Source organism: Callorhinus ursinus, unplaced genomic scaffold, assembly GCF_003265705.2.
Source record: "Callorhinus ursinus isolate GAN/ISIS: 27379988/994484 unplaced genomic scaffold, GSC_fseal_2.0 scaffold59, whole genome shotgun sequence".
NCBI classification, from domain to species: domain Eukaryota; kingdom Metazoa; phylum Chordata; class Mammalia; order Carnivora; family Otariidae; genus Callorhinus; species Callorhinus ursinus.
The window spans coordinates 3982608-4005146 of NW_027397121.1; the positions used below are offsets into that span (position 1 = coordinate 3982608).

Below are 22539 nucleotides of genomic sequence, written 5' to 3' on the forward strand. Positions count from 1 at the left end.
AAGCAGGGAGAGGGACAGGCAGAGGGAGAAGCAGACGCCCCGCTGAGCATGGAGCCCGATGCGGGACTCGATCCCAGGACCCTGGGATCATGACCTGAGCCGAAGGCAGACGCTTAACCGACTGAGCCACCCAGGTGTCCCAAAACAAGTATTTTTAAAACTAACTCCAAACTTCTTGACTAATAACCCAACAGTCATCGAGCAGGATGTGACTTAGCCTCAATAAGAGAACAGTGAAATAAATGGCATATCCACACCATGGAATATCAGCCATTAAAGAGGAATAGAGCTACGCCAGCTGACTTGAAGAGAACTCTGGGACGTACTGAGTAAGCAAAGCAACAAATGAGTGCCTGTAATATGACAGCATTTTTGATAAAGCAATGACAAAAGTCTTGATTTATGATTATGATGAGAGAGCATGGAGGAGACCGTGGAAAGACACACAGGAAGGGAGTAAGCAATGTGGAAGAGGGAAAAGTCTGCAACAAGAAACGCAGGAAAGTAAGACAGGACACTAAGCAGCATGTAAGAAATAGGTTGTTTTTTTTTAAGATTTATTTATTTTAGAGAGAAAGAGACAGAGAGAGAGAGCATGAGTGGGAGGGGCAGAGGGAGAGAAGATTTCAAGTAGACTCTGTACTGAGCGTGGAGTCTGACGTGAGGCTCAATCCCACGACCCGGAGACCAGACCTGAGCTGAAACCAAGAGTCGGACACTCAGCTGACTGCGCCACCCAGGCGCCCCAAGAAATAGTTCTATTTATACATTTATATAAAACTTGTGTGTAGATAAAAAAGAAATTACAAAAAAAAATATGAACACAGCAAATGACTTAACTCAAACCTGCACTGGGTTAACTGAGTGCCGAGAGTGGCCCTGATCAGTGGCAGCTGGCTCCCGTGGGCCAGTAAGGGGCCTGGCTGACCTCCCACGAGAACCGAGGACATCCACAGGGGAGGTGACACCGTGATGGCATCTGGACAATGTGCAGCCAGCTGGGGAGACAGAAAAAGGCAACCAGGGTCTCATCTGATTTCTAGGCAAAGTGCAGGGATGGGGAGAAAAGAGGAATCTGGGAAAGCTGGGAGAGAAAGTGAGAGAGGACAGGGCCAGTGGGGACAGGTGACCGGGAGGCCCCCCAAAGGCCCCTCAGGGCTGCCTAATGAGTACGATGTAGTTAGAGGTCTCCTGAGTTATGGGGGAAGAGAAATCTGGAAATTTAAGAATGACACCAAGTATAGCAAAGTTCTTATCAACCATCATACACACTTTTAATTGCAAAAGTAAAAACTTTCATTACATAAAACTTTACATACATTCTTTACATGGCGGAAGTCTTTACAAGTTTGCAGTACATTAAGTCACCATCAACATTCTGCACCGAACACGTATTAGAACAGCGTACACCATCTGGAGCGTGCGCGGTTGGGACAGGTGTCTGTCTCCCTCGGCCTACTGGAACCTTCCCTGGTTTCCTTGAAGATGCACGGCAGCTGTCCCAATGCCTGTCCCTGACGAGGGTGGGGAAGAGGCTGAGCATTAGCTGCTGGCTTAGCTCTGCCCCTCCAGTCTGCTCCCCCAGCCTAGGCGTCTGTTACTGACCCTTCTGCAGGAGGGAGGGAGGGAGGAGAGAGACCACAGCCAACATATTTCTGAGGGGAACACTATGGCAACAAGTTGCGGGGGGTAGGGGGGAAGTTGCCGGTCATGATGAGACTAGGGGTTCTTGGGAATGCCATGTGTCTGTCTGATCCTGTCACAAATTCTTGTGGATAAGAGAGTTTGTTTCTGAAAGGGCCAAAAGTGCCCTGAGGAGCTGGAATTTGGAGGCTGGGACACGGTTGATCTTTTGAGTAAAAGTGGCTTCACAGGATGACCTCACCTACCCCACGGAGCTGTTGTGAGGAAATGAGGTTAACTAAGCTTGGCACACAGCTGATGGCCTGACCGCCCAGTTTCTGTTTGAAACTCTAGACTGGTCTCCCTTCTCTGCTCAGGTGCCTGCAGCCGGGGCTCATGCTTGGATCCATGCCGCCAACTGACAGATGCACTAAGTGGAGGGGAAATGGTCTCCGGGTCAGCCCCAGCCCCACCATGTCTGGACGGTTCCAGGCCTCCACTAGGAGTTACATAACATCTCTTCTCTCCACTCTTCTGAAAAGCTCTGGACATTTCCCAGTCTCCGGAGAGAGGAAAACGACAGATGTATTTAGCTCTAATGCTTAAATTATGCAGGGCAGGGAAACCAGACACTAAGGGACCTGGACAAGAGACAAGCTGGCTGGACGGTTTCTCACAAAGGCCAGTGCATAAAACCATACTGCGTCCAAGGGTGGGCCGCCTTGGGTGTGGTGCAAATAGGGGAGCACCTGTCTGTCTTCTTGGAGATGCTTTTGTGAAAGAAGCCACTAGATATCAGGAGGCTGGGGGTGAGGAGGCCAGGGAGATGCTGATGGCGACACGGAGTTTTCCCAGAGCCTTCCATTTTTCATTTGCTACAGGGCTATCCCCATAAGCACTGGCACCTTCCAGCCTCCTGGCCCCGACACCCATGCATAGCTCCAAACAGAATCTCAATCTAAAATGCCATTTAAACCAGTATCGCACTGTATGTTAAAATTTAAATTTAAAAAAAGGGGAGAAATGCCATTTAAAAGCACATCCCACATTGCTTTCCTTCTTCCAATTTTAGTGGGTGATGGGTCACCACTGAAAGTTAATGAGTGTGAACTCGTGAACTCAGAGCTGAGTTTCTCCTCCATCACTAGGAGAGCTCAAAAGCCTAAAGGACCCCTCTGATTAAGAACTGATTCTCAAGAGGTAGTCACGATCACTTCTCTCCACGTAACCAGACAGCTTTGGCCCTTTCCCCTCTAACTTGGCTTTCTCCTGTGGGCAAGGATTAGGTGAGAAGTGAACATTTGCTTTGGGATTTTGAATGTTCATCATGGAAGCCACTGGTTAAGGAGCAAACTCTCATCCCAAACTATATTAAAATGAGTGAGGCCATTACCTGCGGCGAAGGAGATTGAGAGTTTTTAAAAAACAAATTGCTCCTACACAGAGGTCTGTGCTGGACTTGGGAAGAAGGGGACGAGAAAATGGAGAGCTGACAAACAAGTGAGGTAAACTCTAAAGGGAGCCACAACTGGAACTGGGCAGAGTCCCTCTTCTGGTCACACATCTGGAAACGTGTGATGGGAAAGTGGCTAGACACGGCTGTGTTCCAGTCACGCTCACTCTTAAAGAGCTTTCAAATAGGGAGGGAGAAAGTGAAAGGATTCTTATAAAAGTCATCTGGTTAGATTCTCTCCTGTTCCCTTTCTGTCCAAAACAATCTTGAAAACAAACCCTGAAGAGTTCCTGGCTTGCTGACCCTCTCCCAAGGTCCTCCTGACCCAGTGGGGACACGCCCCAGGCAATTAAGCCCACAGCTTCATTCTTGGGCACCACACTGTGCTGAGGCAGGGAAACAATGTGCTGCAAAACCAACTACCTACTGACCTGCAGCTAACTGTTCTAAGCCCTGTAAAATGTTTCCTGTAAAATGAGGATCTAACGCCTACTTGACAGGACTGAGTAACGATTAAAGGAGATCACGGAGATTGAGGCCCTCTTAGAATGAACTGGACAAATGTTACTATTCTTTCCCTCAGAAAATGAGTCCAAATCTGCCCATTTTTGTTCTTCACAAAATAAGTAGATTCTGTGTATTTGTTTTTTTAAGATTTTATTGTTATGTAATCTCTTCCCCCAACATGGGGCTCACACTTACAACCCCTGAGATCAAGAGTGGCATGCTCCACTGACTGAGCCAGCCAGGCGCCCCTAGATTCTATGTTCATAAACCATATTATTTTACTCCCTCCCTTCCCTAAAAAAATTGAGTGTGGGGAGAGGATAAGTTCTGCCTGAACAGGTGTAATGTCTTGTCAATACTTGGCCCCTGCTGACATCAGGACATCTTGACATAAATGCTTCAAACTGGTGCCAAAGCAGCCTTTCTTCCCAGAGAGAAAGTGGGTGCCTATAAGTAAAGTGAAGCTAACCCACGTGTGGAGGTCACCATCATGTCACCTCTTCGTAAACACTCGACAAACTTGTGAGGATTTTGTTCTTCTTGTGGTGGAGAAGGTGGGGGGTTGGTTAGGTAGTCCCACCATGCCCCCCAAACCCTTCGTCCTCATCTTGATGACTCTCTTCTGCACACTGGGTCATGTGGAGGGACTTCTACTGTTCCCATGAGAGCTGGGTGAGCAGCACCCTCACACAAAGTCTCGGGCTGCCAATCCAGGCCATTCTTGAGGGAAGCCATTCCTGTGTTCTGCTTATCAGAATTGCCTTCAGAAGAAGGCAAATTACTTCGACGTATCCAGTAATTAAGAGCTGAAAACTCTCTTTGGAAAATTTCTCCCTTAACAGAAATTGACCTTCAGTTCTGAACAGGATAGATTTTAAGCTTAGGAAATGCACGAAAATCTCTGTTTCTTTGCAGCCACACCATTTTTTTGTTGCACTGTAGACAGCTCAGGGGCTTAGGGGGCTTTCCAGGAGATGCCTCAGAACAACAACACACACAAGGGTTTCTCAAAGTTTTGAGCTGAAGTGGATATTTTATGAACATTTAAGGTGAGAAGGGCAGGAGTGAAATGGGGAAGAAACACAGGGTAATTCATAAAGACAAAATAGAAATCTCAATCATCAAAACAGTTTCTTTTCCTTCTAAGAAACCCTCTTTTGTTAACCCAAAGGGCCCAATTGAAGAAAACTCTAAAAAACTTGTTTACATATAATCCTTCTCCATGCACAGCAGGGGTATCTAAAAGCTTGCGCAAAGCTGGCCTTGAAATGATCCCTCTGAAATAAAACCTCTTAAATCATACTGCTCAGCAGCATGCCTTTTATATGTACAAAAAATTTTGTTTTTCCTGTATTAACCCACACAAGGCGCGGACTTGTTTAAGGAAAAATTCCCTCAGGTACCGTTTATCCTAATTTCATTCAAGTCTATGGAGGCCGATTATTTCCACCCTGAGCTCTGTGAACCATTCTTGTCCTTTACAGGCTCACAAAGCAAGTCTTTTAGTGCCTGGCTGATCCCCACGGCTGGCTGCTCGGGAGATGTGCTAAGGGAGGGCCCAGGGATAAGGTACAAGGACACCTCCAAGGATGCAGAGGAAGGACCCTGCAAGGAGTCACACCCCCTTCTCTCGCCACTGTCTGCCTCTGGTCCATTCATTCTGCCATGGACACCTGTACTCATCTGATTTCTGAGATTCAGAACCAGGGGCCACAGTCGGGTTTTTTTCTTCAGCTTGGTGACAGCATGACTAGAGGCCAGGTATCTAGCAGCATCAATAAAGGAATAAAGGGGGGGAAAAAAGAGGAAGAAAAGTATCCTTATTTATAACATTTGACTAATACATATTAAAAGCACTTGGAGAAAACAATGAGCATAGGTTATCACCCAACTGAAAGAACATAGCTTTATATTTTTACGAACAATAAAAATACCTCACCTTGTTTTCCAGTACAAAGAGAGAAATCATTTTAAGACAAAAGATCCCAGAGTCGCACACCCAACTGGCAAACACGCTGGGTCTGGAGTTCCTTCCCCAACCACATTACAACATCAGCTTGACACACGTGTAAAACATCTTCCCTGCAGAAAGCTGGACCCTAAGGATCAAACCCGGGAAGCACCCTCTCCCCAGGCCAGCATTCTAACTTATCCCCTCTGAAGACACTTGGTAAATGCAACCCAGTTGACAGAAGCCATGCTGCCTCAGCAGTAAAGGGCTCTGGACCAGCCAGGGAGAGGGGACCGGGAGTCCAACTTCTGAGAAACCATCCTGATAGGCAAGCGAGAAGGGAAGGGAGCGGGGTTGGGGGTGGGCATAAGAACCTGATCAAATGGAGGGAAGTATTACCTTAGGAATTACCATTTCCATTACAATCAGACTCCAACCTGGCATCACTGAGACTCCAAGAGTCATGGACACTGGGGAAAGCAGTGCATTTCTTGAGTGCAATGATTATTTAATCCTGTTTCACTGGTTTCTAGATTCCATTCCGCTGGGGAAACTGCAATGACTTCTTTAATCAGGCATGGCTTTCCACAGAAGTACAGGCTGGTGTGGCCAGGAAGACAGGACAAGCAGGCCCACCTGGTAAGGGATGGCTCTGAAGTCAGGACCTGCCGGCTGCCCTCTCTGTGGCCAGGGAGCCGGCAGAGGGGATCAGGCTGTGCAAGAAAGGGAAGGCACCAATCCCGTTTCCTGCCTGAGGGGCAGCCTTAAGGCTGCGGTTCCAAAAGGTATGGAAGATGGAAGAGCCCAGTCTCTCACAGGCAGGTATTGGCAAAGTCCTGGCCAAGCAGCTAGGCTGGAAGCGTCGGGAGGGCCAGGCTCTGGCCACGACCTCCAGCATACGGCTGGCTCATACACGCATGCAGAGGGCAGGTAACTAAGTAGCCTTGGAAAGTGGTTCATCGTTTTTATTTCCCCCCTTTCAATCTGGTCTTCAGCTCTCTAAGTTGTTCCTCTGTACAGTTCTTGTTACCTATAGTTCTGAGCGGGTGGTTCCATCACAGATGACCAAAGGCTGGACCCCTCGGGCTATCATGTAGACCTTCCAGTGGGTGGCGCCGGCATAGCCTTGAAGGGAAAGAGCAACAGGACAGCAGGTGAATGTCAGGGACTGGGCACACCTGTGGGCAGGACCAAGGCAGGGCTGCCTCACATAAAGAGCCCCAGTTCTCAGGCTTCTGGGTAACCTGATATCCAGCAAGAGCCACTGTGAACCAAAGCGCCTCATTACCACCAGAAGCCTGGGGAACGAGGACTCAGTTCAACAGGTTTACAAAGGCGGGATGCTCCAGATGAGGCTGGAGCTGGGTATCAATTCTCAGGCCCGTGTCATCTTTATCAGCAAGAAGAAAGGATGAGTTCTGAGGGGGAGTAGGAACCCCCCTTCCAATTCCCCTAATGTGATCCCTAACACCATCTCATTATAGAACATCCCGATTAGCTCAAACCAACATGTCCTAAATGGTGTTCTGCAAACAGCAGCATCCTGCAAGACAGTAGAAGGAAAATGGGTTCCGTGGTCAAGGAAGTCTGAGAAACACTAGGTTCCACCAAGGCTTCTGGAGCCTTCGGTACACTAATGTGCACTATATACTGACAAGACAGGCAGTTCCCCAAATCAACTGACCCAACAGCCCTATTTGTCAAGGGCCTTTCTAAGGGGCTCCTGTTCCCATCCCCAAGGGTCATCAGTGATCTGAAGAACGGTTAAGGAAACACTGACCTATATTACAAGTGGTGTAAACTTAAAAGCTTTAAAAACTTGAACACTTCAATAGTCTCCCGATGGAAAATTCTCCGGAGTATAATGTACCTTAACTTTCTTTAAACTGAGAGCACTGAATAGAATTTAATCTCTACTTGGTGACTCAAGAAAGGTCACTGTGGGCAGTGACTCTTCAATCACCGCACATGTGTGGGCTCACCAGCATCAGCCTCTGAGGCCTGGCCCCTACATCGTTCTTGAAAATACCTCTCACCACGGGTTTTCTGGTGATCTGTGTCCTTGTCCCCTTCCCCTTGGCCTTCAGAGGACAATGTTATTTTTTTTTTAAGATTTTATTTATTTGAGAGAGAGAATGAGAGAGAGAGAGAGAGCACGTGAGAGGGGGGAGGGTCCGAGGGAGAAGCAGGCTCCCCGCTGAGCAGGGAGCCCGATGCGGGACTCGATCCCGGGACTCCAGGACCATGACCTGAGCCGAAGGCAGTCGCCCAACCAACTGAGCCACCCAGGCGCCCAGGACAATGTTATTTTGTCAAAAACCACAGAGCCTGCTTGTCACAGTGTGATTCTTAAGGGTCCCCGAGGTGCTGGAGCTGCCACCTGTCCTACAAGCAGCCCTGAATTATTCTCCTTTGCTGTCAGGGTCTGCTTTCCTGTCCTTGTCTTTATTTATTTTTAAAGACTTTATTTATTGTGAGAGAGAGAGAGAGAGCACGGTCAGGGGGAGGGGCAGAGGGAGAAGCAGACTCCCCGCAGAGCAGGGGGCCCGACGGAGGACTGAACCCCAGGACCCCGGGATCATGGCCTGAGCCGAAGAAGGCAGACGCCTAACTGGGCCACGCTGGCGGCCCTCTTGTCCTGGCCTTTGACGGGGGCAGCCGCAGCCACGGCTGTTTCTGCCACTGCTTCGGCGGCCCGCTGTCCTCCCCGCCCCCGCCCCCCCCCGTTCTTCTCCCAGACCTGCCCTCTTCCTCTTGCTCTAGTCAGGCCCCCATCCTTCCCCATGTCGCTGTCCTGTGGCTGGCCTTTCCCGGACACTGCCGCCCACGCCTCCCCTCCTTCTGGCCAGCAAACCAGCCAGTCAGAGCGCGGCAGGTGAGCCTGCTTTGTATCTAAGGCTTTTCTGCACTATTCCCACCAGCCTTTGATGCTCAAGGCTCCTTTGACCACTGCCAGTCATCCATTTACTCCCCTTAATTCTACAACTGGCATTCTAGATGTCTGTGGGCTCCAGAAACCTAAACTTTGGATAACTGAGGTGTTTCTGTAGTTGTCCGAACCGTCAGGCATTGGTAGAACAGAAGACAGAAACTATTTCAAGCCATCACTATACACTCAACCCCAAATGCCACACAGACTTGTGCAATAGCCCTGCCTTACGGAAGGGTCACTCCACTGCAGGAAAATCGCTTCAGAACAATTTCTACACAAAAGTCCTCTTTTTTGCAGTAATTCCCAAGGGCCAGGCCAGCTGCGCTCCATTATCAGTTAATGCTTAATTTGTGCATTCTTTTCATTTCTAAACTGAAAAAAGTTATGTAATGTGGATTAACGCTTGTCAGAATTTGCAGTCTGGACCCTACTTCCAAACGAGGGGAAAGGTTTCCAGCGACCAGGGTCTTCTGAAGAGGTAAAATTAAAAGAAATCAGTTAGGAAGACCAGCCTGGACTCTTGTCAGGGGCGCTAGGCTTCCCCTAGGCTTCATGAGGCAGAAAAAACACAGAGGGCAATAGTAACACTTGGTATTTGCTACTGCCAAGAAAACTCTACTGTCAAACTGATCGCTATGGACAGCAGTTGATTCAAACCTGCTTTTTTGGAATAGGCTTTTAGACTCTAATGCACAGAACAGGCCACAGTTGGGATATCATGGAGCCAAGGGTGAGTCATGACTATGGGCGGGGCCCCGGCTGTGGGACCCACACGGAAGGTAATACTTCCCCACGGGGCTGTTGCCCTTGCATACTGCTTGCGCTGTTTTATGAGCAAAACAGGCAGAAAAAGCGTTTCCTCGAATCTAGAATTGTACCTCCCCGGCCTGATTCTGTTGCAGGGGACACAAAGCTTAATGCTTTGCCTAGCTGATGGGGACTTGGGGTAGTCAGCTCTCCTCTCTGGGTCTCAACCTCCTCATCTGAAAAATAAAGGATTGCTCCAAGTATTTTCCATAATGCCTTCTAACTGGAAACTTTTAAGACCGATGGACACATCATGCATTCTAAATGTATATACAATGAGGCATTTCTCTGTGCTACATTTCCTCCTTAGCATATTGTTCCACCTAAGCATAAATATTGACTCTGCCCATAAAAGAAGCCTATTTTTGACTCTACTTAATTGAAACTTTGTGAAGACAATACTTAATTCTCACAATAGTTTTTGAGTTGAAAACTACAAAGATCTTGTGACTGACCTTGCCCCCTGGGGGCCCCACCTACCAATATCCCCTGGCTCTAGTGGCATCGCCACTGACTGGCAGTGTCTTCGGCATTGGGTGGGAGGGATGAGCTGCAACATGGCCTCACCACTGCCAATGATAAACAGGTCATGCATCCTATGCATCTGGAGGAAAAAAAACAAGGGAGAAGAAAAGGGAAACAAAATAAAAACCAGTGGCATGGGAGATTAGCATACAAAAATATATATATGGCTCTGACTTTTGCCTAAGCAAAAAGGAAAAGAGAACCAATGACACAATTCGCAATTATGCCCAATGGACAAAAACCAACTAGATTCTCCTAAACCTGGCATCTCCTGGTACTGAGACCAGGGACTCAGTGTCCCTATCTCCTGGTACTGAGATCTCTTCTGTGGGTTCTCCTAAAGAGACACTGTGATTTAGTGGGAGACTTCCTCAGCCCCAGCCCTAACGCAGATCTAGCATGAGCTTCATAACTCACGGCTATTTCTAGCCACAGCTCCAAAGGAGGCTGAAGGCAAATCATCTATGTACAATTTAACCGACGTCTAGGAGAGGCCAACACATAGTGGTCTAAGTATATGATCTTCCGAGGGTCTGGTTGGATCCAGACTTTTCAGAGAAATAGATGGCCTGCATTTCCTTTGGGCAATGTTCCATGGAATAGTGCTTCTTGCTGCCAGGGTTTGGAGGAGAACTGAACAGAAGGAAGTTCAAGTTCACACTTTTGGGCAAGATCCGGGTGAACAGATATATCACACTACTGATGAAAAACTAATGACAGTAAGAATGGCCTTAGATTTCGAACCCTAAGAAGGCAGCCAGGCTCTACGCCCCCACAGTAGCGACTGCACTTGGGAGAGCAGACTACTGCCACCAACGCGCAGAGTGCAACACGCTCTGTGCCAGGTCCGGCTGCAAACCCTGGTCTTGGGGTAGGCAGGGAGTAGGGGCAAAGGGAGAGGCTGGGCTGGTCTTGCTCAGGCTTTTCTTCCAACCTAGATGGTGAGAGAAAACCTTTAGGGCCTCTCCTCCCTGTCCCCTCCAGGAAAAGCCTTTCTATGCCCACATAACACAAGGGTCTGAAGGCCGGCTCCCCCGGCCATGTCCTGGTTTGCCCTCCAGGGCACTGGGTCCCTCCAGAGCTTTGGTCTGGGCCCTATCTTCTCCTGTCCCCAACCCTGGTCTCTCTGTTGCTCCCACAGGTCCTGGCCAGGATGCTGTTTCCATGGCAACACTAGAGCCATTCAACTGCCAGTGTCGTGACAGAAGGAGGACTAAGAAGGACTAGCGGTTTATGACTGACTGGCAGAGGCCCTGACACCTGCAGTCTTGAAGAAATCCCAGGACACCAAAACCCAGTGGATGTAGCTCTTTTTCATCCAGGCCTGAGAGGGGGCGGGACCATGTGCCTCTACCCCCAGGAGAGGAAGAAACAGACAACGGGATGGAGCAGGCCAGCCTCAGGTGACCCTGTGGACTGGGTGGTGTGGGTCTGGGAGCCGGCCCCCACCTCTTTCCCCAGTGCCTCTTACAATCGGGTCCCCATTGCTTATTTTCTATCCCAAGGCTGTCCCACAGACATATGACTTTACCGGGCTCTAGGGCCCAGGGATGTGAACAACAGGGTGGAGTAACAAGGCTGTCGAGAAAGGAGAGCCTGGGCCAGGGTGGGGAGCAGATGCTCTAAGAAACCAGACTCTCAGGATGTTTGCCTATTTGGATCACTCCCCTTCCCAAAACATGCTTGAGAACCACAAGATGACTCTGATAGGCGTCTGAGTAACTTGGTATCTACCTTCTGGCTGGGATCCTCGGTGTTCCTGTTAAGCAGACTGGTGAAATTAACTTCAGATTCAAGTGGGAAAACCAAGATAAAGACAAAAGCTCTCGCCCAGAATTATATCATCATTATGAAGATGAAATCATACCAGGGCCCTGAGCTCTAGCCGGGGACAGCAGAATAAACTTCTTTAAAATCTGAGGCACAAGCCCAGCACCTCCACCCTACTGCTGGCAGACAGAAGTTCTTACTTCTAGACAAAATGATTGGTTTTTATAGGCTTTGAAATTCCTTTACCACGATTCAGCAAATTTGGAGCCAAACAATAGTACTGGGAGGCTGAAAACACAACCCGAAGTTGGTAAGGGTCATAGTTTGGGAAATTTCATCCTATTAATTCTTCCAAACCAATCTAAACTCAAAACCCTTCCTCAGGAATGAGACTCAACAGGAGAGCAATTCAGAGAAAAGTAAACAGACACAACATAGAACAGCTTGACTCAGTCCACTGGCCCCAGAGACGTAAATGTGGGCTCTGGGTACTTGGCCGAGGATTAAGTGTTGCTACCCAAACTGGTCTGCCTGCCTCGGGCACATCCCGGCAACCCTTTTATCCCCAAACCTCTCAAGCTTTTTGCTTTCCCAGTTCTCCACCTGAAGTTTCTCCTTTGTTTATTTCTGGGGAAAGGTAACCTGGAATGCGGGTTGGTGGTGGGGTGGGTAGAGCCCTCCTATTAACTTGCTGTGTCCTTGGGCAAATCATTCACTCTCTCTGGAGCTCAGTGCCCTATCCACAAAATGAGTAAGATGGGCTGCTCATTTATAGCTTGCCTGCTGTCTACTTTGAGGTGGGGAAGTCAGACTAACTGCACGCTTGGGTCCCTTTAAATTTCAGGACTTTACTTCCTAATGTAGAAAAGGAGCTTGACCTCAGGTGTCAAGGGCAGGAAACAGATCTGCAAAGTAACGAGACTTTCTGTAAGCATGCCTCTGTGGAAGGGTGGGCCACTGCAGGTCTCCTGGCTAGCAACAGGAGGAGAGAACTGTAGATTATGTGGGTGTCCCTTCAATTCACTTTCTGAGTTGACATGCAGGGAAGGAAGGGATTATGACATCAGCCCAGGTGCCAAAAGAGGAGAATTCTAGACCCAAGTCCTCTCAAAATGTCCTACCTTACTACCCACAATAGGTTCCGGCTGAAGAAGGAAGCACTTTCTTAAGGAGGCATCTTTTGGAAATGGCAGGTAGGTGAAAACAGGAAAAAGCTCGCGTAAAATATGTGCTCTGTTTAGAGGTCTTCTCCTGTAAAATTTGAAAGAGACAAAAGCAATTCAGCTGGGCAAGCCAGCTTCTATCTCCATGACTAACAGGGAGCTAAGCAAGGGTGGGAAAACTGTGGGCGGTGGGTAAACAGGAAAAATATCAGGACAGTATCTTAAGTATTAGGTTCATGAATAACAGTCATGCCAAATCAATTAATTGTGACATGCACACGTACACACATAACTCCACAGCCAATAATTTGTACATGTGGGTGGGGTGTTTATAAAATCCAGCTAAAACAACATATAGAGGAAGGAAAGAAACGGTCCATTCATTCTATCTTGGAAAAGAGACTGAAGTAACTAACAGCAGGCCAGGCGGGAGAACAGAAGGGAGGAGGAGGAGGCAAAAATCATGAACTTTCTTCTAAGGCGGTATTGCATGCAATGGGAAGCCTAACTAGTTAAACCAGAGTATTTGATCAGGCAAATAAATGGCAAATTTTAAAAAAGACAGAAGCACTGAGAAATTATCTAACAAAAAGACCAAAAAAGCAATTTTAATTCTCTTTTGGAATGGTTCTAGATGGAAACTGGCTTTCCTTCTTTTTTTCTGGAGAGCAACCTTCACCCCAAAAATGGACCATGTTTTCCTTTTATTTATTTTTTTTAGAGAGAGTGAGTGTGACCGGGGGAGGGGCAGAGGGAGAAGAGCAGACTCCCTGGATGAACACAGAACCTGATGGGAGGCTCAATCTCATGACCCTGAGATCACGACCTGAGCCAAAATCAAGAGTTGGACGCTTAACCGACTGAGCCACCCACACGCCCTGACCATGTCTTCTACAGGACACAGGGAGGAAGAGGGAGACAGACCTGAGTTTCAATCCTGGCTGGGTGACCTTAAGCAAGGTACTTAACCTCTCTGATTCCCACTTTTCTGATCTGAAAAATGACAATGATAATTCCTACTTCCTACAGCTATTATGAGCATCACCAGTGAGAAACAGACACTGACCACTAAGGCACACAGCCTGGCACAAACAAGTGCCAGGAAATGAAGTTTCCCTTCTATTCTTCATGCTTTCTCTTTAGCCCTCAACACTCAGGATGCATTTTGCACAAACACAAATGTTAAACATGTCCTCAGAAATAAATTATGATGCTATCAGGCAATCTCAGTGTCCACTTATGGTGACAGCCCTCTTGAGACACCTCTTCAACTCATGGCTGATTTTTCAACAGTGAGGTCCTACCATTTGACTTGAAGAGTGCCTACCCAGTGCAAGGCAGGGGAGGGTCTCAGTGGTAGCTAGTATTGTTCTCACACTTGGTCTGCCCGGTTTCTACCACATGCAGGCTAAGTGCCCTTTTCCACACTCACCATGGATAAGGAAATGGGAACCACCGTTCGGGAAAGCAGCGCCACCACTTGCTGAAAAACGCTTCGCTGAAGCCTTCCGTTACCTCAGGGTACTGGCACAGGAAATGCTGAAACTCTTCTGACAACAAGAGCTGTCCCGTCTTGGCAAGGCAGAAAACAAAAGCAAGACAAAAACCAACACAGGATTCCCTCTCAGGAATGTCACAGAGCCTGATGCTTGCAAGCCATTAAACAGATAACCTATCAGTGGGAGAATCAGGCTTCTTGCTCACCTTGATCACCAGAGGATGAAGTCTCTCAAATTTCTTCGGGGTATCTTCCAGGAGCATTACCTTGAGGGGTAATTTCTGGGCACAGCCAGTGCAGTTGGCAGGGATGGGGTCTGACTCATTCTGCTCACAGTTGTTTGTCCACCAAGGGTCAAAGTCTGTAAGAGGAAGGGATATGGAGAAGGCAGATACAGAACACAGCGGGTAAACCCTCAGCCTCAGCAATGAAAGTAAAAAGGAAAGATACAATGATTTTTAAAAGCTGACAATGATCAGCACTGGTGACCTCCGAAAAGGTACATATGAAATAAGTACACCCTCTGAGGAGGGTGTAGAGGGCACAGGGGATAGGGGTGGGCAGGAAAGGTATGTTCTTCTGTATATTCTTCTACACTTCATGGAAAATATCTTTTAATATGTATAAGTATCTCCTAAGTCAAATCAACTACGTCAACCAGTTGGAGAAGATATTCAGCAACCTGGGGATGGAGATAGAGCTGTCCCACTGTTTTCTAATCCGTGACCCAGACGTCTGAAAGTCTACAGCACATGGGGGAGGGGCAGGCAGAAAGGGTGGTCCCACCACCAGTGATGAGCCCCACTGTGTGTTGTCTCCAAGTGGAGGCCAGGATGACTCTGGGAAAGAGGGGCGGGAAAAGATGGAGAGGAGATAGGACTTCTCATGGGCCCATCTCTGGTGTAAAGTGAATTGCACGTGCCCACTAAGTGCTCTGTGGGGCACCTGGGTGGCACAGTTGGTTAAGCTTGGGACTCTTGGTTTTGGCTCAGATCATGATCTCGGGGTCATAGGATCAGGCCCAGATGGGCTCTGAGCTCAGCGGGGAGTCTGCCTGAGATACTCTCTCTCGCTCTGCTCCTGCCCCCTGCACCCCGCTTTTGGGCTCTCTCTCTCCCAAATAAATAAATAAATCTTAAACAAACAAACAAAAAGAGTGCTCTGTCCCAGCTCAGAAGTGGGTAGGGCCCACTAACCATGGTGTCTCCCCCCCCAGGGCTGCAGGGGGAAGAATGGCCGACCAGTCCCTGATGTGAGTGCTAGTTGCCTCGCCAACCCCTTCTCTCGCAGGTCCTCTGCTGAAGAGTTGGCTCGCTCTCTGGATGCAGCCCTTCTCAGTTTCCCTCTGTTCCTTCCCTCTGACACCATTCTGTTTCTAATGTTATTGCATTACTTCTTGTTTGCTTTCTGTTCCACTCTGGGTTTCATCTGTGTTCTCTGAGATATGTGCTTATGATAAACTCTAATTTGGATCCAAAATTTTCACAGATGGTTTCTGATTAAAACCCAGTGGAAACCAAATCGGGAGAAAGCCTAGAACAAAAGACAAACAGACCACCAAATGTGGCTGAAATTAAGTCAATTCTCTGAACCAATCAACACACTTGGAAACTGACTCCTAACCACAAAACATTTGCTGCAGTTGACAGCAAGTGCCTTTTCCTTCTTTTCTTAAGGCAACAGTAGTGGGGCGGAGGAAATCCCCACCAGGGAAGGACTGCATTTGTTCTTAGCTTGTCTCCTGCGCACCCTCCAAATGCCCTCCATCTCTTGCAGACAGAACCTGTTTCCTTGAGGCAGCTGCCACCTCCCCTCCTCACGTGCCTCCGTTGTGGGCAGACTGCCAGCCAGGGGACCCTCTGCTGCCTCCTTATCCTGCCAGGGGCCTCCAGGGACAGCCAGGAATCCTCCTGTGGCACCCCGAGGCTGCGAAGTTATGCCTTTTTCTTCTGGGATTTTTTTTTTTTTTTTTTTTTTTGAGATAGAAGGGGGTAGAGAGAGATCATGAATGGGAGGCGGGGGCAGAGGGAGAGGGAAAGAATCTTAAGCAGGCTCCATGCCCAGCACAGAACCCGATGCAGGGCTCAATCTCACGACCCTGAGATCATGGCCTGAGCGAAAATTGAGAGTCGGACGCCTAACCAACTGAGCCACCCAGGTGCCCCTCTTCTGGGATATTTTCAAATGTTCCTAATTAGAGGTCAAATACGATTACTTCTTGCCCAAATACAAGCACTTTGGGTAATGGACATACAATGAGGCATAAGTAATCATAACAGTATGTTACAATTATATAGTATTTCAGTTTCCAAAGTCCTTGTGAGGGAGTTCTATGGAAGGAAGGGGAAAGGACATCGACGTGCTAAATGCCAGGCCCTGGGCTGGTCATGTTCACATGCTCTGTCATTTACTTTTTACTATATGATTATTGAGGAGGCAGCGCTCTTCTCCCATTACAGATGGGCAAGCGGAGAGTGAGGGGCGAGAGCAGTAACCAAGGCACCAGAGTGTGGTGGGAAGAGCACAGAGCAGGTGGCAGTAGAAACGAAAAGTAGGATGGCTGTGAGGAGGGCTCCAGGGCGTGAAGCACTTCTGACTCTGAGCAAAACAAGAAACCGGCAAAGGCCTTTGGGTAGTGGTTTCCAATGCTTTAGGAAGGCTATTCTGGGCTGTGACTAGACTGTCCGAGAAGAGAGAGGCTGGGAAGAGGAAGACTGGGTTGTACTTTGTTTTTGTCCTTTTTTGGGGGGCAGGGGTTGTACCATGATGAGAGGTGACATATAATGAGAGGTAAACTGAGGCAGTGACGGCACAACCTACAGATCTAAAGAATGCTGTGTGCTGAGATTGCCCAAGCACGCCTCGCCTAAGGGGACCCGGACACAGTGGATGCTGGAGACCTGCAGACTGATCATGACATGTTCCTGCAGGCATGTGTCCTATTCCAACTGAGTCAGTTAATTATGGCAATTTCTCCAGGAGGTAAGAGTCAAGTGTCAGGAGAAGGGGGCATCTTAAGGTATAAAAAGGTGCTTTAAGGGCTAGGGGCTAGCAGTGAGCGGTTCTGAACCTAAGAGCACAGAGAGATCATTTTAGCTGTGATTTATTGAATTTCGGTTTTATTCTGAGCTTTAGACACTCCTGGGATTTCCAGGTAGAGGTGCCCTGAAAAGGAGGCGGAGGAAGAAAACCCTGGGAAGGAAAAATCAGGAAAGAGAAAGAGAGACTAGAGTACTACCCAGAGGATTCAATGAGGTGGCAGAATGTAAGGTACACACATCTAGACACATGAACACCAATGACCCCTTCCTCTCCTAGCTAGTCACTGCAAAACTGAAATGGAAATGGCCTCATTCATTACTAGCAGGAAGCTTCACAAGAAAGGTAGAACTACAGAATTTGACTGGAGGACATAAAATAAGACTTGAATAAATAAACATATCATACCGTGATCCTGGATGGGAAGACTAAATATTAAAAAGAGGCCAAGTCTACCCAAAGATAAAGTGAGCAGAACTTGGAGAGTCTCCCATCAGAGTTCCTACTGGTGAAGGTAGGGGTGGGGTGGGGCTGTGACAATCTCATTCTGAAGGTTATCTAGAAGAGGAAATGTGTGAGAACAGCAACAGGCAATAATCCACCCCCTGCCCAAATTAACTCTGGAAATAATTTCAGGGCCAGAGGCATCCTTGGTTATAACAAATGACTTACAAAGTCTGGTCGCTGCTTCAAATCTATGGAGGACACGCCCCCTCGGGCCCAGATACCATTGGACAATACAGGAAGAGCCTATGTCACAGACCCTGGGCAGATGGTGGACCTGAGGACCCTCACCCCTGACTGCTCACGGGTCACTGGACGGCTCGAGCTCTTTACAATGCTGGGCGTGAAGAGGGAAGGACCGGAGGGAAAGGGCATTATTCTGCTGTCTCTGTGTAGATAAAATATTAACAAAAAACCTCAGCTTCACTGAGATTTAATTCCTAGACCATAAAATTCATTCATTTAAAGTGTACAATTCAGGGGCACCTGGGTGGCTCAGTCGGTTAAGCGGCTGACTCTTGATTTCGATCTCAGGGTCCTGGGATCGAGCCCCCAGCCCCAAGACAGGCTCCGTGCTCAGAGGGGAGTGTGCTTGATTCTCCCTCTCCCTCCGCACCTCCCCCCGCCACTCACGCACTCTCTCAAATTAATAAATCTTTAAAAAATAAACTGTGTAATTCAGTGGCTTTTAGTGTATTCACAGAATTGTAGTAACTATCGCTATTATCCAATTTTAAAACATTTTCATCACCCTAAAAAGAAACCCTATACCTATTAGACACTTTTCCCATTCTAACCCCTCTCCTGCCAGCCCTGAGCAACCACTAATCTTTCAGTCTCCATGGATTTGCCTATTCTGGTATTTCAAATAAATGGAATTGTGCAATATACGGTCATTTGTGTCTGGCTTCTTTAATTTAGCCTAATGTTTTCAAGGTTCATCCATGTTACAGTGCTTATCAGTTGACTTTCCTTTCTATTGCCAAGTAATATTCATTATGTGGATATACTACGTTTTGTTTATTCATTCATATGTTGCTGGACATTTCTACTTTGGGGCTATCATGGACAATGCTCCTATGAATATTTGCATACAAGTGTTTGTGTGGACATGTGTTTTCAATTCTTCTGTGTACATACCTAGGAGTGGAATGACTAGGTCATTTGGTAACTCTGTGTTTAATTTTCTGAGCAACTGCCAAACTGTTTTCCAAAGCAGCTGCACTATTTTACGTTCCTGTCATCTGCCTATCTTTCTTGGAGGAATGTCTATTCAAATCTTTTGCCTATTTTTAATTGGGCTATTTGTCTATTATTGCACTTTAAGAAAATAAATTCTTGAAAAAATAATGAGGCACTTGCTCTTCTAGGTGTAAGAACACAGTAGCATTCTATAAAGCTACTGTAATTAAGAGTACAGTGGATCCTCACTATGTACAGATTCCCATCTGTGAATCTGCCTACTCCCTGACGTTTATTTATTCTTGTGGTGCTTTTGCAGGCATCCCCAGCCATGCAGAGTGGCAAAGCCGAGCTGAGGTGAAGAAGGTGACACTTGGCCTTTTTGTTTCACCTCTCAAACTGTAAACGACTGTCCTTTGCACCGTCTATTTGGTGCTACACTTTTTTATATTTTTATTGGTGATTTTGCTGTTTAGAGTGGCTCCCAAGGAGGTTATGCATTTGTGGGGACAGCGGTATATGGGAACTCTCTGTACTTTCTGCTTAATTTTGTTGTGAACCCAAAACTGCTCAACAAGTAGTTTGTTAATTAAAAAAATGGCCTCCGAGCACAGTGCTAAAGTTCTAGCATTCCTTTTTTTTTTTTAAGATTTATTATTATTTATTATGACAGAGAGAGACACAGCGAGAGAGGGAACACAAGCAGGGGGAGTGGGAGAGGGAGAAGCAGGCTTCCCGCCGAGCAGGGAGCCCGATGCAGGGCTCGATCCCAGGACCCCGGGATCATTATCTGAGCTGAAGGCAGACGCTTAACCATCTGAGCCACCCAGGCACCTCCCCCCATATATGTTGTTAATGAAAGTATACATTGCTAAAAGTTTATGAAGACAATTTGGGTAGTATTTATTCAAATTTAAAACGTGCCTGCCCTTTGACCCAGCTGTTCTACTTCTAAGAATCTCTTAAAGAAATAATAGTACATGTATATAAAGATATGTATATCTGAATGTCCCAGGTGCATTTTTTATAATAGCAAAAAAAAAGAACCAAAAAAAAAACCTCCCTAGAAACTTATATTATGGAATATTCACAGAATGGAAGAGTATAAAATCTGGAAACGTATATATACTGGGTTGAACAGGGTCCCCCCCAAAATTCAAGTCCTTCTGGAATGTGAGAACATAAAAACAATTGGAAATAGGGTCTTTGCAGATGCAACTAATTAAGATGAAGTCACACTGAAGTAAGGTGGGCCTTAAATCTACTCTAAATGGTATCCCTCTATGAAGATGAGAGGACCACACAAAGACACACAGAGGAAAAATGGCCATGTCAAGATGGGCGCAGAGATGGGGTTAATTTACCACAGCTAGGGAACACCATGGATTGCTGGCAACCACCAAAAGCTGGAAGAGGCAAACAAGAATCTTCCCTGGAGGGAATAGAGCCTTACTAACATCTTGATTTTGGCCTTCAAGCCTACAGAACTGTGAGAGGATGAATTTCTGATCATATTAAGCCACCCAACCTGTGGTACTAGACGGAAGTATGTACATAAACCCTTCTTCTGTGTGCATGTACCAAAATATATTTATATATGTTAAGTATATCTATCTGTATAGCCATGGAAAAATTCAGAAGTATGTTTATCAAATTATAAACAATGGTTGGTTGGGTGGAGGAGTTAGAGGAATTGAGATAAGTTTTTTTCCTTTTTTTTAAAGATTTTATTTATTTATTTGACAGAGAGAGACACAGCAAGAGAGGGAACACAAGCAGTGGGAGAGGGAGAAGCAGGCTTCCCGCGGAGCAGGGAGCCCGATGTGGGGCTTGATCGCAGGACCCTGGGATCATGATCTGAGCCGAAGGCAGACGCTTAACGACTGAGCCACCCAGGTGCCCCGAGAAGTTTCTTAATCAAAACTGTATTTTTAAAAATAAAAATCTTATACCTCTTTATTGTGTCTCTGTATGTGTCTTAATGTATTTTCCAAATAAAAATGTCGTTGGAGACCATGAAAACTTAAGCTGAGAATATCAACTACAAAATGTAGAGTTCAGTCATCTTAGAAGGCAGGCCTCTGGAGAGGTACCTGACAGGGGCAGAGACACTGGCCAGGCTGGCGGCCAGCAAAGAAAGAAGGGAAATGATGAGGGAAAATGGATCACTGGAATGGGGTAGCCTATGCCATCCATCTGAATTAGGGGAGCCAAACTTCAAGAGGGAGAGCTACTTTTGATCTCTCCTACATGTTACACACACACACACACACACACACACACACACACACACACACACACAGAGGAATATTACTCAGTCACAAAAAAGAATGAGATCTTGCCATTTGTGACAACACAGATGAACATAGAAGATATGTTATGCTAAGTGAAATAAATCAGGCAAATATGAATACTGTATGATTTCACTTACATGTGGAATCTAAAAAACAAAACAAAAAAAGCAGCAAGAGACCCATAAATACAGAGAACAAACTGATGGTTGCCAGAGGGAAGGGGGGTGAGGAGGGATGGGCAAAATGGGTGAAGGGGCCTGGGAGGCACAGGCTTTCAGTTATGCAATGAATGAGTCACAGAGATGAAAGGTACAGCTTAGGGAATGCAGTCAGTGGTACTGTAACAGCACACTGTATGGTGAGAGATGGTAGCTACCCTTGTGGGGAGAGCAGCATGACATACAGACTTGTCTCATTACTGTGCTGCCCACCTAAAACTGGGGTAATATTGTGTGTCGACTACACTTCAATTTAAAAACATGGTTTCTAACTGTGAGACTTTAGAATAGTCAATCCCCTGGCACACCAGTCTCATCTTTGAAATGGACATAAAAACGGTAACCACTCTGATTGCTGTGACTACTGAGGAAATACACGGCCCAGTACATGGCACAGGGCCTGATATCCAGTAAGTGCTTGACACAGTTGCTATTATCACCTCAAATTTTATTTGCAAATAAAAGAATAGGACATTTCCTGAGGTCCGAGCATTTCATCTTTGGGCACTGGCCTAGACTCTGATTAGGTCCTTAGTTCTAAGTCCATGAATGATCTACTATTCTCAAAACTCCTTGATGTTGCTGGATCTACTTCAACCTTCCCTTGAAAGTTCACGGATTCATGAAGTTCCAGTTATGCAGTACAGATCAAGAGATACATTTTCTCATTGTAGATGGGAACTATTCCAGGCCTCCTCAGTATAAATGGGTGTCACAGTTAAAAATTATAGATGCCTAGGGGTGCCTGGCTGGCTCAGTCCGTACAGCGTGTGACTCAGGGTTGTGGGTTTGAGCCCCATGTTGCATGTAGAGATTACTTAAAAATAAAATTAAAAAAAAAATTACAGATGCCTGAAGTAAACAAAGTAATTGGGCCTAACATGAGGGAGCCTGGCTTGGCTGAGGGCAGAAACCGCAGGCAGTATGTGTGGTGTGATGGAAAGAACACTAGACTAGAGTTAAGAAACAAAGGTTCAAGTGCCAGTTTGGTATTTTTAGCTGGGTAAGCAAGTTACTTCACTTCTCCTGCCCTCCATTTCCTCTTTATAAAATGGGGCTATGCATTAGATCAA

General features: G+C 46.8%; 1 protein-coding gene across 4 annotated transcripts in view; it reads right to left on the bottom strand.

Moving 5' to 3' along the window:
* Positions 1 to 1249: 1249 nt before the first annotated feature.
* Positions 1250 to 22539, bottom strand: part of CUNH6orf89 (chromosome unknown C6orf89 homolog) — a 35557-nt gene continuing 14267 nt past the window's right edge. For 3 of the 4 annotated variants that reach the window (XM_025862319.2, XM_025862318.2, XM_025862320.2), the window contains 5 exons: positions 14436 to 14590; positions 14164 to 14303; positions 12690 to 12819; positions 9754 to 9877; positions 1250 to 6659 (listed from right to left, as the gene is read on the bottom strand). In XM_025862319.2, the coding sequence (XP_025718104.1) occupies positions 6565 to 6659; positions 9754 to 9877; positions 12690 to 12819; positions 14164 to 14303; positions 14436 to 14590 (644 nt within the window). In that variant the 3' untranslated portion in view covers positions 1250 to 6564. The remainder of the gene's footprint in view (positions 6660 to 9753; positions 9878 to 12689; positions 12820 to 14163; positions 14304 to 14435; positions 14591 to 22539) is intronic. The other variant, XM_025862317.2, reaches the window with a different exon arrangement.